The sequence below is a fragment of the Malania oleifera genome, chromosome 12 (genome assembly GCF_029873635.1).
Source record: "Malania oleifera isolate guangnan ecotype guangnan chromosome 12, ASM2987363v1, whole genome shotgun sequence".
NCBI lineage: Eukaryota > Viridiplantae > Streptophyta > Magnoliopsida > Santalales > Ximeniaceae > Malania > Malania oleifera.
The window spans coordinates 40,320,599-40,335,267 of NC_080428.1; the positions used below are offsets into that span (position 1 = coordinate 40,320,599).

General features: G+C 35.8%; 1 protein-coding gene across 3 annotated transcripts in view; it reads left to right on the plus strand.

Moving 5' to 3' along the window:
• Nucleotides 1–3,388: 3,388 nt before the first annotated feature.
• Nucleotides 3,389–14,669, plus strand: part of LOC131144972 (DNA-directed RNA polymerase 3B, chloroplastic-like) — a 73,100-nt gene continuing 61,819 nt past the window's right edge. The window contains exons 1-9 of one of the 3 annotated variants that reach the window (XM_058093973.1): nucleotides 3,389–4,316; nucleotides 4,410–4,610; nucleotides 4,741–4,874; nucleotides 5,149–5,218; nucleotides 7,025–7,083; nucleotides 7,549–7,666; nucleotides 11,386–11,499; nucleotides 12,856–12,987; nucleotides 14,021–14,440. In XM_058093973.1, the coding sequence (XP_057949956.1) occupies nucleotides 3,531–4,316; nucleotides 4,410–4,610; nucleotides 4,741–4,874; nucleotides 5,149–5,218; nucleotides 7,025–7,083; nucleotides 7,549–7,666; nucleotides 11,386–11,499; nucleotides 12,856–12,987; nucleotides 14,021–14,440 (2,034 nt within the window). In that variant the 5' untranslated portion in view covers nucleotides 3,389–3,530. The remainder of the gene's footprint in view (nucleotides 4,317–4,409; nucleotides 4,611–4,740; nucleotides 4,875–5,148; nucleotides 5,219–7,024; nucleotides 7,084–7,548; nucleotides 7,667–11,385; nucleotides 11,500–12,855; nucleotides 12,988–14,020; nucleotides 14,441–14,669) is intronic. The other 2 variants (XM_058093974.1, XM_058093975.1) reach the window with 2 other exon arrangements.

Here is a 14,669-nt window from a genome sequence, read left to right on the forward strand (position 1 = left end):
TATAGTTCATTCAGCTGGATAGGCGGCTGACACCATTTCGTTTGTTTGAGAAATTAGTTTATTTAAATGTTAGTCGGCTGACTGAACATCGTTCAAAATGGTCAGTCGACTGCACAGTCCCTATGTCAGTCGGCTGGAAAGTTCAATTTAAAGGTTTTAAAGGTTATGGAAGGTCAGTCGGCTGAGGAACCATAGTGCAATCTGGTCAGTCGGTTGAACATATTATCTTTTTCAAAAACTTTCATTTTTTAAGATTTTAAACTCTTGTTATTTGAAAAACTCAATTTTGACTTTTCAAAATCATTTTCCAGAGTTTTCAAAAATTGGTCTCTAAGTCTTAATTGTATCCTAAACAGTTTCAACATATTTCAAGAGATATTAAATTATGAAGTACTTACAATATTGTCCTCAAAGCCTAAAACTCTCCTCTTCAAGCCTTTCATGATATTTTGCTTTAAGTTCCTTTTGACTTGAGCTTTGAGTTAGTCTTTAAGTTTCCATATGCCAATCTTCAAGCTTTGATAAATCATCCTTGAATCCATGCTTTAAGCGTCATATGATTATCCTTCTTTGAAATATAAGTTTTCGTGAATCCTTCCGAACACTTGACCTTACTGTCTCATAATTGAGTCCTGAAATGTCATCACTTAACCAAATATGTTAAGTTCCACTTGTTTGTCATGATCAAAACAAGATTTTAAGCCTTGTAAGGCCAACACCTATTAACATACAATAGTCATAAAATGCTTTTGAAGAAAATTCACCCGCATTATCTAAATGGACAGTCTGAATGGGATGATCAGGAAAACTTGATCTTAACTTTATTATTTGAGCAAGAAATTAAGCAAAAACAACATTACGAGTTGAAAGTAGACAAACATGTGAACATCGAATGGAAGCATCAATTAAAATCATGAAATATCGAAATGGTCAGCAAGATGGATGGATTGTGTCACAAATATCTCATTGTATTCTTTGCAGAAAAGATGGAGACTCTAAAGATAATTTAGATGGAGAAGGTCTAACAAGTAGTTTTCCTTGAGCACAAGAAGTACAAAAATAATCACTAGGTAAAAGAACTTTCTAATCCTTTAATGGATGTCCATGTGTATTTTCAATGATTCGTTGCATCATAGTTGAACCAGGATGACGAAGACGATTATGCCAAAGTATAAAACTTCTAGGCTTAGAGCACTTCCGGTGTATAAAATTTGATTCAACCATCCTTATTTTTATGAAATATAGGCTAGATGAAAAACTTGAAAATTTTTCTAATATGATCTTCTGGTTTGAAACTGTAAATGTAATAAAAAGATATTCCATATCTCTTTCATTTTTAGTTTCAACATGATATTCATTGCGACATATATCTTTAAAACTTAGTAGATTTCTTCGGGATCTACTAGAATACAACGCATCATCAATATACAATTTTGTCCCATTTGGAAACATAATGTGAACTCTTCGAGAGTCCTTTATTACATTTGTAGAGCTAGATATTGTATTAACATTAATGTCAACTAATGTTAATTGCAAAAATATTTTTTAACACGAAAAATTGTGTGAGTCGTGCCAGTGTCCACTAAGCACATGTCATCCTCTATTTTATTTAGTTTATTTCGTATGATCTTGTAAATGAAAAGTAAAATTTAAGAATTAGGAAAGATAACAAAAGATTACCAAACATATTATATGTAAAACTTTTAATAAAAAAAAAATTACATACGTTAATTTTTCCAAAATAACATAAACATGAAGATAATTTAATAGTAAACATTTCCATCCCCAATCAAATGATCAATTTAGCCACTAGGATCCTAAAAAATATGAGAATCATCAAAATCAACATCCAAAGGAGACTCATACTTAGCATAAATGAGTTTAAACAAATTCACTTCAACATTTTTCTTCTTTCCTTTTAATGATGCCTTGTGAAAATCAACTAGGTGTTTAGGAGTGCGATATATTTAAGATCAATGACCTTTTGTTCCACACCTATAGCAAATATTGTCATTATTTTGCACTTTGTTATTTTGTTCAGACCTTTCTTTATCATTTGCCCATTTCCTTTGAGTTTTTCAGTACCTTTGCTTTCAAATTTTGAAGGATGATCATCATGGGTCCAACAATTTTTCCTACCACGACTCCTTTTACCACCACTACCTCGTCCACGACCTTGAGAAAAAGCCACATTTATTTCAGGGAATGGTATTGAGTCAGTTGGACGAGATTGATGATTTTTTAACAAAATCTCTTTATTTTGTTTAGCTATAAGTAAACAAGAAATTAATTCAGAATATTTTGTAAATCTACACTCTCGATATTGTTATTGTAAGAGCACATTCGAGACATGAAAAGTCGAATATGTTTTTTCCAACATATGATCATCGGTAATTTTTCCTCCACATAACTTTAATTGAGAGCTAATTTTAAACAAGTCTGAATTATATTCACTTATAGTTTTAAAATCTTACAGTCGCAAGTGTATCCAATCATATTAAGCTTTTGGAAGAATTACCGTTTTTTGGTGTTCATATCTCTCCTTTAAGTTGTTCCAAAGGACTAATTGATTCTTAATAGTAAGGTACTCAATTTTCAATTCTTCGTATAAATGGTGTCGAAAGAAAATCATTGTCTTTGCGTGATCCTGTAGAAATGTTTGATTTCTTTCTTTAATTGTACTTCCAAGATTCATAACATTAAAGTGAATCTATTCATGGTAGATAATTTCTTGTAGAAATATCAAGGGCTTCAAGTTTTGTGAGATTTGACATCATAAAGTCACTTTGAAAATAAATAAAAATTCAAAGTTAGGTAAATATTAAATGGAAATATTATTCTCACATATATCTTAACATAAAAATATTTAAAGACACGTATTTAAGATAAGAAATATAATTAACATATAAATATAGTTTGACGAAAAATTAAAGTTATATAGATAACAAATGTTAAAGGAAATAAGGTTCTTACCTTAGAATAATACTAATAAAACTTGTTATACCATTAGAGACTCGATCGTATTGATAATGTGTTATAAATAAAATAAAAAGAGGAATACAAAAAAAAAAAATTGGAATTATAAAAATTCAACAGTTTAGTTTTTTAGGAACCGAATGTTGCTAATAATTTTATTTTTATTTTATTATAAAACATGTATTTATATAGACAAATATTTTGATATTTCAAAAGTTAACCATATAATGAAATATTACGTGAGCATACCAAATGTTGTATCCTATCATTTAAATAGTTATTTTACAACATTTGATATTATTTTATGCAATTACGCAATAGGGGAGTTGGATAAAAATAGGATGAAATTGAAAATTATAAAACTAAATTTATTATTTAATTTCTGCAAAGATATTTAAAGTCGTATCAGACGATTGCGGCAGCCTTCCCCATGAGCCCGTAAAAACTAACAAATAGCGCGGGGGCGGGCGGAGGAGGTTTTAGAGAGGTTTTTTTCTTCTTGTGCACAGGTACTTCGTCCGCTCAAACGTTATCCTCATTGCTCACTCACAGAAATGGCTTCAACAAATTCCTTTCCACAGAGACCTCAAGCCCAACTCCCATCCACACAGCGAACATCTCCATGGTCACACACCTCCAATCTTCACAAAACCCAGTCCATCCTCTTCTCTTCTCCTTCAATCCTAATCTCTCGCTCATTCAAACCAACCAATCCCTCTCACACTTCTCTCACCCCAAAGGCTCAATCTCAGTGCCAAACTCTCTCATACTCAATCCGTGAAAATTCCATCAGCACCCTGCATGATCCCATCGATTTGCTGAACCCCACCACTCCTGTTCGCCCCCAGGACTCAATTCGGAGGATATTCGCCCAAGACCCGCCATGGATGATTCCTTTAATCTCGTTGAGAAGCTTGTACGCGAGAAGCAAAGAGAAAGCGAAGATGGATTCCGAAGTGGCTGAGAAGAGGAAGTATAATCTGCTGAGGCGGCGGCAAATTAAGGCAGAGACGGAGGCGTGGGAGAGGATGGTGGAGCAGTATAGGGAGATGGAGAGGAAAATGTGCGAGGAAAGGCTCGCTCCGAACTTGCCGTACGGGGAGTCCTTGCTTTTGGGGTGGTTTGAGCCGTTTAGGGACGCGATAGCGAAGGAGCAGGGGAGGCAGCAGTCAAAGAAGCGGAGGGCTGCGTTTGCACCGCGCATTGATTCGTTGCCGCCAGACAAGATGGCGGTTATTGTGATGCACAAGATGTTGGGGCTAGTTATGGATAGGAATGAAGATGGGTGTGTTCGCGTTGTTCGGGCTGCAATGCAGATCGGCATGGCAATTGAGCAGGAGGTGATTTTCTAATTTCTAAGCTGATTGTTATGGCAACTCAGGTTGGCGAGTTTCTAATTGGGCGTTTACGTTTTTCCCTCCCCTAAATTTCAGGCTAGGATTCATAGATACTTGGAGAAAACTAAAAGGATACCAAGAAAGAGGATTGTGCCTGGTACTGAAGTTAGTTTAAGTATGGAGAAGCAGAGAAGGAAACGAGTTAATAGTATGATTAAAAGGAAAAAACTTTCTGAGGTGCAAAAACTATTGAAAAATGAAGAATTTAAGCCTTGGGGTCGAGATATACAGGCTAAGGTTGGTGTCTGGCCCTTCTTTATTTTTGTTTTTTGAGTTGTTGAGTTAATTGGCTCCATATTTTTGTCTGTGTCATACTGGTTACTGTATTTATTTGGCGTTTTTCCTTACACCTAATGTGATTGTGCAGCTGGGAAGTTGTCTGATAGAATTATTAGTACAAACAGCTTATGTGCAACATCCAGTTAACCAGGCTGCTGACTGCCCACCTGATGTTCGACCTGCATTTAGGCACACATTTAAAACTGTAACAAGGGATCCTGGGTGAGATTATGTATCTTCCTTTTAGTCTTTTTCGGAAGATTACATAGCACAAAATTTGTTATTTGGTCATTCCGTGGATGTTTTTTTTTCTTGGATCTATGGGTTATGGTCATCAACTGTTGCTTTACTTGTTTCAGTGGCAATTTCAGGTAGAATAAATGGCCAATTAGTTAATTTCTTTGAGTTAATCTGGGCAATATGCATAGCTCCAGAGAGTAGGCATGCTTCACGTTAATTGTGTTAATTATAATAATGAATTGTTTTATCTCTGTAGGCTGAAGACTGGGAAGAAGTATGGAGTTATAGAATGTGATCCCTTAGTTGTTGAAGGGATTGATCAATCTGTAAGCTTTAGATACCTTATATCATACATTTGTGTGTGTATGTATTTATGTGTATATGTATATATATTCATTTTAAAATAATTTGCCTTTGCAATTCTTAATTTTGTTGAAAAGCTTTCATTCCTTGTAAGGACATATCATACTTAAATGCATTATTGTGATCTTGTCTTAGTTTTTAAACTAGTTATTTGCATATGTAATTGCATTGTTTTAATATTTCATGCAAACAAGTTCATTTCTTGTAAGGACATATCATACTTAAATGCTTTCGATCTTGTCTTAGTTCTTAAACTAGTTATTTGCATATGTAAATGCATTGTTTTAATATTTCATGCAAACACACCCACTTGAAATAATTTCCCTTTGCAATTCTTAAATTTTGTCTAAAGTTTTCATTTCTTTGTAAGGGCTAATATACTTGAAAGCATTATACTGATACCGTGTTACTTGTTTGGTCCATTTGAAATGGTTATTTGCATATGCATATGCATTTTTTTTCTTATATAAAAAGAATTTTATTGAGAGATAATGGACTGTACAAATTTGAGGATAGGGCATCCCCTTGAATAACCAAAATACAATTAAAATAAAAAGGAAATAAAAATCGCGTAAAATTGGCCTTCCAATCATGCTTAAGAGAGACAAGTCCCTTTAAAGTAACTAGCAGAAAAATCCCCAAGAGATTCTAGAAATCAGATCTTATACCAAACAAAGATATAGACAAGTCCATGTCATTAAAGATATTTTCATTTTTCTCTAACCAAATTCCCCACACGACAGCAAAAGTAGCACAACCCCACAGTCTTCTAGCATCCTTAGTCCTCCCAAAACCTTTGAAGGAATAAGTAGAAACCTTTCCACCAATTTTGGAAAAATGGAACTCTCATCAAACAAACCACGTTATCTAGTCTATAATCCTTTACAACAAAAAAATGCAAAAAATGATAAGAAGCAGTCTCAGAATTCTCGTGACATAAACATGCACATTAGAGGATAAAGCCTTGTGGGGCCTCCCACCCTGCTACAGATTATTGGTGTCAACTCTATTAAGAGCCACCAACCATATAAAAGCCTTAATCTTTGAGGGAACTATTGCTTTCGAGATGCAACAATGAAGAGGAAAAGTCATACAAGACCAATGAAATTGTTAAAAAATAAAAAAAAAAGGTTTCAAGAAAACTTGCGGCATACAAAACCCACATGTGAACATTCCTCCTATTAGAGGGATTGTAGACATCCAACAGAGGAAGCAAAAAAAGAAAACTCCTTAACCTGCTGATTATTAAGATTTCCTAAATAATGGAAACCTCAGATAGATAATTGACAGTTAACAGGAAAGACAACATATAGGCATTGTTAATCATGGAAGGATGAAAAAGAATACAAAACAAGATCACCCCCCTCAACATCCTCCCAAAAATGACTGCAGGAACCATCCCTCAATTTATACCCAATGAACAAAAGCAACATGTAATAAACTTTTTTTTGCATTACTTTGGTTAGATTACCACTTTACCTAAAAGCTTCTGTTAGGTTGTGGGCCAACCATGTGTATCAAGCAACACTCTCCCACACACACAGCTCAATTGCATGTGGAGAAATAGATAAACGACAAATAACACCATTACAAGAAAGAAAATTGTTTTTAATCACACAATAAACTTGGGCAACAAGACTAGAGCCTGTGACCTTTTGGCAACTATAGTTTTAATACCACGTTAGATTATCACATTACCATGTAATCTTGATATGCTATTATTATCTTGGCATAATATTATTGGTTTTTCATGTCTTTGTTCTATGCAGGCTAAGCATGCAACGATTCCTTATATGCCGATGTTAATACCTCCAAAGAAATGGAAAGGGTAGGATATTGATGAAGTTGGAATACTTTTTGCAATTTCTCTTCAGTGAAGGACTTCTCATGCTTGATGTGTTATTTGATTTTATTTCTTTCTATGAAGGATATGTTCATTTTCTGTTACGTATTTGAAAATTTCTCTTGAGATGGTTGCTTCTGAGGTTGTTTTAAGTGGCTACAAAAATGAGCTAAACTTGCTGCAATTTGCTCTTGAATTCCTTGTCCCCTACAAAACGATTAAATTGCATAAAATTGGCAACATGGATTTCTAGTTAGTGAATTATTAAACAAAATATTAAATACATATTTAGAAAAACAGATGGTATGCGGGCTTGGTTCAGCTGTCCATAGGGTTCACTTGCACTAATATTATATGAACCCACCACGTCAAATGTCCTACAAAATTCTGATGCTGGTTCTAACATTGGTGGGTACTTAATCTTTTGGTCTTATAAAATTCTCTTGCTAGGTCTAACAATGGCGGGTACTTGTTCTTACCGTCTTATGTCATGCGTACTCATGGGTCAAGTAAGCAAGAAGAAGCACTTAGGAGGGTTCCAGCGAAAAATATGCAAAAAGTGTTTGAGGTAAATTTGAGAATTTGCTTAGACATATTTTTCTTCTTGTCATAGAATGTTGTTGATGCAACCTCAAATATGATATCCATATTACGATTGATTTTGTTATTATTATTATTATTATTTAAAAAAAAAATCAGTGGTCCTTGTGAATCTCTCCAAACTTGAACTGATTAGGCTGAGGTTACCATATTTTCAAGTTGATAATCATTAGTTTGTGTTTGGTTTGGCTACCACCATGTATAAACAGTGAGCATCAATGTTGGCCTGGCAGGCCTGAGCTTAGTTCTAAGTTAGCCAGTCCAGACTTCACACTAAAGAGAATAATTGAACCTGGTCCTACCCCTGTAAAGGCAATTTTACTGATAATTTATGTAGTTGCCAAGTTATTATTTTTACACAAAAAGATGAGCAGAGATTTTTTTTGTTGATCAAAAAATTAGAAGGGAACCTTTTTTATGTAGTAGTTGTATAATAATGGTTCAGGAATTAGGTTACAAATGGGGATGCCAATGAACCCATGATCCGATAGAGCACCCAATTTTCCATTTCCCAATTGCATACAACTAAGCAAAAGGAAATTAATCCTGATAAAACTCGAGTGGGCTTCTCATTCCAAATCATATGCTAATCAAATTAAAACTATGAGATCAAAACCAAGCATGATATTCATTCTTAACCATATTCTGTAAGATTCTTAAACCATATTCTGTAAGTTGAAAAAATAATCTAAGCTTGATTTTAGTGTCAAACCATAGCATACAATACGTTCAGTTCATTTAAACAAAACAAGCATAAAAGGTAATAAAGCCCCTACTCTAGCATGCAATCAAGAGGCAATAATTAATGAACTTTGATTCAATGCCCAAGCCTGTGCAGAGAACTTGAGTTGAGGCAACCACAGGGAGACTAGTGCCTGAGTTAAATTTCTATATTTATTATGCTGGAGAGAAGAGCCAGCATAAAACACAATAATGGTTTTGGATGTGGGCCTGCACTGAGAATAAAAACTCAAGTTGCTCACTTTTTCCCTTCTTGAATGGAAACTCAAATAAGAGTTCAGAGGCCTCTATAATGAGGGGCTAATCAACCATGGAATTGCACACATAAACTAAACATGCATTCTTTTATCATTCCACCTCAATTTGCCCACTTATTCCCTTCTTGAATGGTTATGAAGAAGTGTCAAATCACACAAGAACATCAAAAAAACATTCATGCTTTTGTTATTCCACCAAATCCTGCAAAATAATTATTTTTCTTAAATTAGAATATAAGAACGTGCAAAATCATAAATTGGTGATGGGATTGCACTGGGATGAAAACCGAGTTGCCTATATACATCTAACATTGAATAAATGATGAAACCAGTGATGGTTCAAAACTCCCTTCACTTAGGACCACAAGCCCATTGCAGTCAAGAACATATTTTCATCAAACATTTACTTAAAACAACTGAAAAATCAATCCCTAAGCATGCTTCTACTTGTGTTTGGAAAATAATAATCCGAATCCCTATGATACATTACTTAGAAAGTGAATTGAGTGGTGCAACTATGTAGAAACCTGCTTTTCCTTTGCAAAGCAAATTGAGAAGGCAATTTGACAAGGCTCTACTCTTTTGGTGCTAGAACAATAGACCTTGGATCTCCCTTCTTGAATGACCATGAATTGGGGGCCAAATCACACTAAGAATCACACACATCAACCAAAAATTAATGTGTTTATTTTTCCACAAATTCCTAAAAAATCAATCAAATTTCTCTAAATAAGAATATGAGCAAACACAAAATCATAAATTGGTGATGGAATCTGCTAGCATGAAAGTCTTACTTGCCTAGCTATCTGGTATCGAATATGGGATATAACCCATGATAGTTCAAAACTCCTATTAAGGAGGATCTCAAGCCCATTGCAATTAAGCTCATGCTCCAATAAAACATGTACTTAAAGCAATTGGATCAATACCTAATCATGATTTTAGCTGTGATCACTAAATAATAACCTAGATCCCCATTAAACATGCCTTAGAAGGCCAATAGAGTAGTAGAACTTTGTAAGTTTGTAGAACCTTGATCTTCCTTTAGAAAATAAAATTGAGACAACGTGGCTGGACTTTGCTCTTTTGGCGCTAGGACACTAGGCCCTGGACCTCCCACTTGCAGCTAAAACTTTGATTCCCCGTTAGATGCACTCAGCCTCATATTCATTGATGTAATGAGACTGCATTAGAGTTAGGGGTTGTGCTAACAGACACTCAAGTCTCAATAATTAGGATTAATTTTAAGGCCTCTAAACTCTAAGGTGCGCTGTCATGGTTTAAAATAATCTTATCACAGAATTAAAAATGGGTAGAATAGGAAAATTAAGGTGCAACAAAAATGAGCCGTGGCACTCAAGGTGTGAGTGAGTTCTTCCTCCACTGCACATTGCGGTGGTGAGCAAAGAGGGGAGTTGTGCGCCAAGCACAAACTTGTGGGCTGATCCCTCTTTTTGTCCAATTTTGAAACAAGTGTTAGCTTTTGCTCTATTGCCACCTCTTTCACTTGTTTTTGGTTCAACATTGCTCTCTTATGATTTTTAGGTTAAAATCATTAGAGTTTTGATTCACAGAAGTGAGGCTCATTTGGGCCAGGGTTTGGCTAATCCACATGCATTGGGTTTTTTCTTTTTTATTTTTTATTTTTTATAAGTAGGGCGGCACCTCCAATTATTTATTGATAAACCCTCACTTTTGGCGGAGGAATTTCGTGGTTACAAGACAATCAATGGGAGAAACAAAAGAAAAAACATTAAAGGCCTCTCAGAAAAACAACACCAACATCCATCCAAAAGCCAGGATACAAGTCCAATCAAAACAAAACAAAACAAGGACCTACAAAACAAAACTCACGCAACAAAACAAACAAAAGATAAACAAAATAAAGCATAAACCAAAACCAACAAGAAATCAGCTAAACATACCTCATATAAGCCGTACCCATCTTCTCCAGTTTATACAACCCATTGATAACTCTAGGGAGTTGACTACTATTTGTAAACAAACTATTCCTCCCCATAGCACCTTGTCGAGCCAAGGCATCTGGCACTTTGTTCCCTTCTCTATACCAATGCTTTATCGAAAAGTCTACTCCCTCCAATAAACCAATAAGCTGCTCCCAAAAATCCCACAAGTACCACAAGGAGCACCTACTGGATCTTATCCAATTTACTACAATATTTGAATCACATTCAATATCAATACTACATGCATTGGGTATGGAAATGAATTTGATGGCTAATATGTGTCCACCACCCAATGGTTGATCTAGGATGTTTGAGCTACATAATGATGTCCACTTATTTATATATATATAACATATACAATTCACCATGCATAAATCAAGACGCAGGAGGATCTATCCAAAAAAAAAAAGAGGTGGGGGGGGGGGGGGATCCAATTACTAAATAAACACCATTTACAAGGTTAAAAGTAGACAAAATCTATGACATTTTTGTACATTGAACTTCCCCCTGCTCAATGAAAAAATCATTGTGTGTCCACTCATTTCCAAATAATATCATGGTGTGTTTGCACGCCATTCCAACACTTGTCTGATTTATTGCCATGTTGCTGTAGCACATAAATTTTTTGATGATGCATTATGAAATTAGGTTGCTCCTTAGTTAAAAGAGAGTTTTTCAAAATTAAAAAATACCCTTATGCTCCGAAACTATGCCATTTACAGGCCCTGGATACACTTGGAAGCACTAAATGGAGGGTAAACAGAAGAGTACTTAATGTGGTGGAGAGCATTTGGGCTAGAGGTGGCAATCTTGCAGGTCTGGTCGATCGTGAAGATGTGAGTGCTTATTTACTTTCACATTCAAGTAGCAAGACCTTTCCTTGTGATCAAATTGTTTGCATTTGTTCACTTTGATGTAAATTTGCTCCACCACCAATGACAATATGTGTTAATGTATGCAAGGAAAGAATAAGAAATTTGATGGCTCTTGCCGCTTTGATATCCTCTGCCCTACTGATCTTGACCTTGATGAAGGATGCTTGATATTTTCTTGAACAACAGTTTCCCTTGAAATGTTTATGATATGTGCTATGAGCTGCTTTTATTTATTTATATATTTTTGGATAAGAGAAAAATTTATTACCAAAAACAGATCGAAATTACAAGAAGAGGAAGAGATGACCTCCAAAGAAGTACAAACACTACAAACAAGAGATGCTAAATCTGCCCTCCAATCTCTTTGAAGGACAAACAAAATAGCCCCCCAAAAGCCCAAAACAAGGCCTAAAAAAGAAACCAAAATGCCACTCTATCCCAAAACAAACTTGGAGAGGTTGCGGTTGAGCAATCCTTGGAGGTTCTTACATTCCTCTCAAACCAAAGTCTCCATAGGTTGCAAAAACTATGCAGTGCCATAAAGCTTTTTTATTCCTGCTCACCCCAAAACCATAAAACTTGACCAATAAGAACTCCCTACAATCCTAGTTGCCTCCAAACTTCACCACTGCAAGAGAAAAGAGCATTCCAAAGACAGCTTTCTATCCAACAATGATGGAAAAGGTGAGCTTTGGATTTGTTGGACTCATGGCACATCAAGCAGATATCAGGACTAAGAGATGCATGGGGTCTTATGGCTTGTAACATATCATGCATTTTGATCTTGTTGCGAGTCACAATCTAGATGACGAATCTTGAAGGGAACCTTTGCTTTCCAAATGATGTGGTTCCAGTGGAAAAATGGGGGAGGGGGTTTTGAAGGTGTTAGAAGAAAGATTTGGGAGAAAAGAAACCTGAGGAATCACCCTCCCAAACCCTCATGTCCTCCCCCCCCCCTTTCAAATGAAACAAAATTCTCTAGGGCAATAAGCAAGGTGGTGAGCATATAGATAAGAAGTGGAAATCCAAAGAAAGCAACCCCCCCCCTCCCGCGGTCTTCTCTCTCCTGAGGAATAGAAAGAGCTGATAGGTGTGCTGTGAAGGGAAGAAAGCTTAAACAATGTGGCACCTAAGCCTCAACGAGTTCTCACCCACCCAAGATCCTCCCAAAACCATACACTAATTTCTATTACCCACCCTGAAACTAGTGAGAAAGGATAGAGAAGACAAGTCACTAAGGGTATTGCATCCAGCCACCTCTCTTTCTCTTTTCTTTGCTGTTTTTAATTGTAACTTCATTTTTTCTTTGGCTTGTAGCTTCCTATTCCAGAGAAGCCATTATCAGAGGATATATCAGAGATGCAGAAGTGGAAATGGAGTGTGAAAAATGCAAGAAAGATAAATCGGGAAAGGCATTCTTTACGACTTGACATTGAAATTAAGCTTTCTGTAAGATCTCTATCCTTGTTTATTTATTTTCTTTATTATTTGTTTCTCTCTACATAAAAGCAAGCGTAAGTCTATCTATGATGCAACACCGATGAGGCCCTTAGCTTGCTAGACTAACATTGTAAAAGTGGGATATTGGTGTCTCCGTATGTTGGTTAACTCATGATCTTGATCATTGATTGCATTGTGTTGTTGGATGACTTCATATAAATTGTTGGGTTTTTGGTCCAATTTCCAACATTTTAAGTTTTTGTGATAGTTGATCATTTAACATGGTTATAGTTCCAAGAGATCCTACAGACAAGTTTTTTCATTTGTGTCTGTATTTTTGTTATAATGCACTTTGTGTTTGTATTTGTTCACCGATTCAATTTGTTCACTGCTACCCGTCCTTGGGGATTGATAGAGTAGCAAAAATATCACTAAGAAAACTCCAAGGGGATGCCAAGAAATTCACAAAATTAATTTACATGCCAGAAAAATTGACTAAATCTAAATAGACTGCAAAACCACAGGATGAATCCCAGCATACCATGAGTGTAAGGACTTTAATCGCTTATCCTTAAGCCTCAAGAGGGCTATTTCCTCTTCAATTGAACGTTTGTTTGTTTCCCTCCCACTCCACGCAGCCCAAAAATTAATGAGAGGGCCTAAAATAACAATTGTTCTGCTCTCTGTACAAGTCTTTGGACCCTGCTGAGCTGATTCCTCCTAGTTAGATATCATGATATATATTGTTGGGCCAAATTCCTAGCAGCTTACCTTTTGGGATTGTTTGTGGTCTAAAACATGTCAATATTTTATTTGGGCTTCAAACTGAACTTAATGTTGGTGAATCAACAGGTTTTGTGAATTCCATGATTTTGACAAAGTAAGGATAGTTCATGATGTTGCCTAAGCAACTTGGAAGATATTCAACTGCTGTTTAACCTTATGTTGTATTGACTTAGATTATGGCTCAAAGAATTGTGTTTGTACCATATGCTTCAAGTTTCTCTTTGGAACACTAAATGCTGAGCAAACTCAATTGAAGCAGGTGACTCAGAAAATGAAAGACGAAGAAGGCTTTTATTATCCTCACAATGTTGATTTCCGAGGTCGTGCCTATCCCATGCACCCACATTTGAATTATCATTGTTCTGATATATGTCGAGGTGTTCTTGAGTTTGCTGAAGGACGACCTTTAGGGAAATCTGGGTTACGTTGGCTGAAGATACATTTAGCAAACCTGTATTCAGGTGGTGTTGAAAAACTTTCACATGATGGGCGCCTAGAGTTTGTGGATAATCATCTGGATGATATATTTGACTCAGCAGACAATCCTCTCCATGGAAATCGCTGGTGGTTAAATGCTGAAGAACCTTTTCAGTGCTTAGCTGCTTGCATCAATCTTTCAGAAGCCCTCAAAAGCTCATCACCTTGTTCTTTCATTTCCCACCTGCCAATACATCAGGTGAGTGCCTCAGAAGAAGCCTTGGGGCTGGAGCAGCAGAAGAAATATTCCAGTTTAGGCTGACCGACTATTACCATTCTGTCTTGCTTGAGGATACATTAACCAGAGTTTTTCTTCCGGGGAAAAATGCAAATTGCTTTTGGAGCCCTCATTTTCTAGAACTTGTAACTGAACTAAAATAAATAAATGTAATCTGCACGGCGTTTTGGCTTGAGTGAATCCATATATG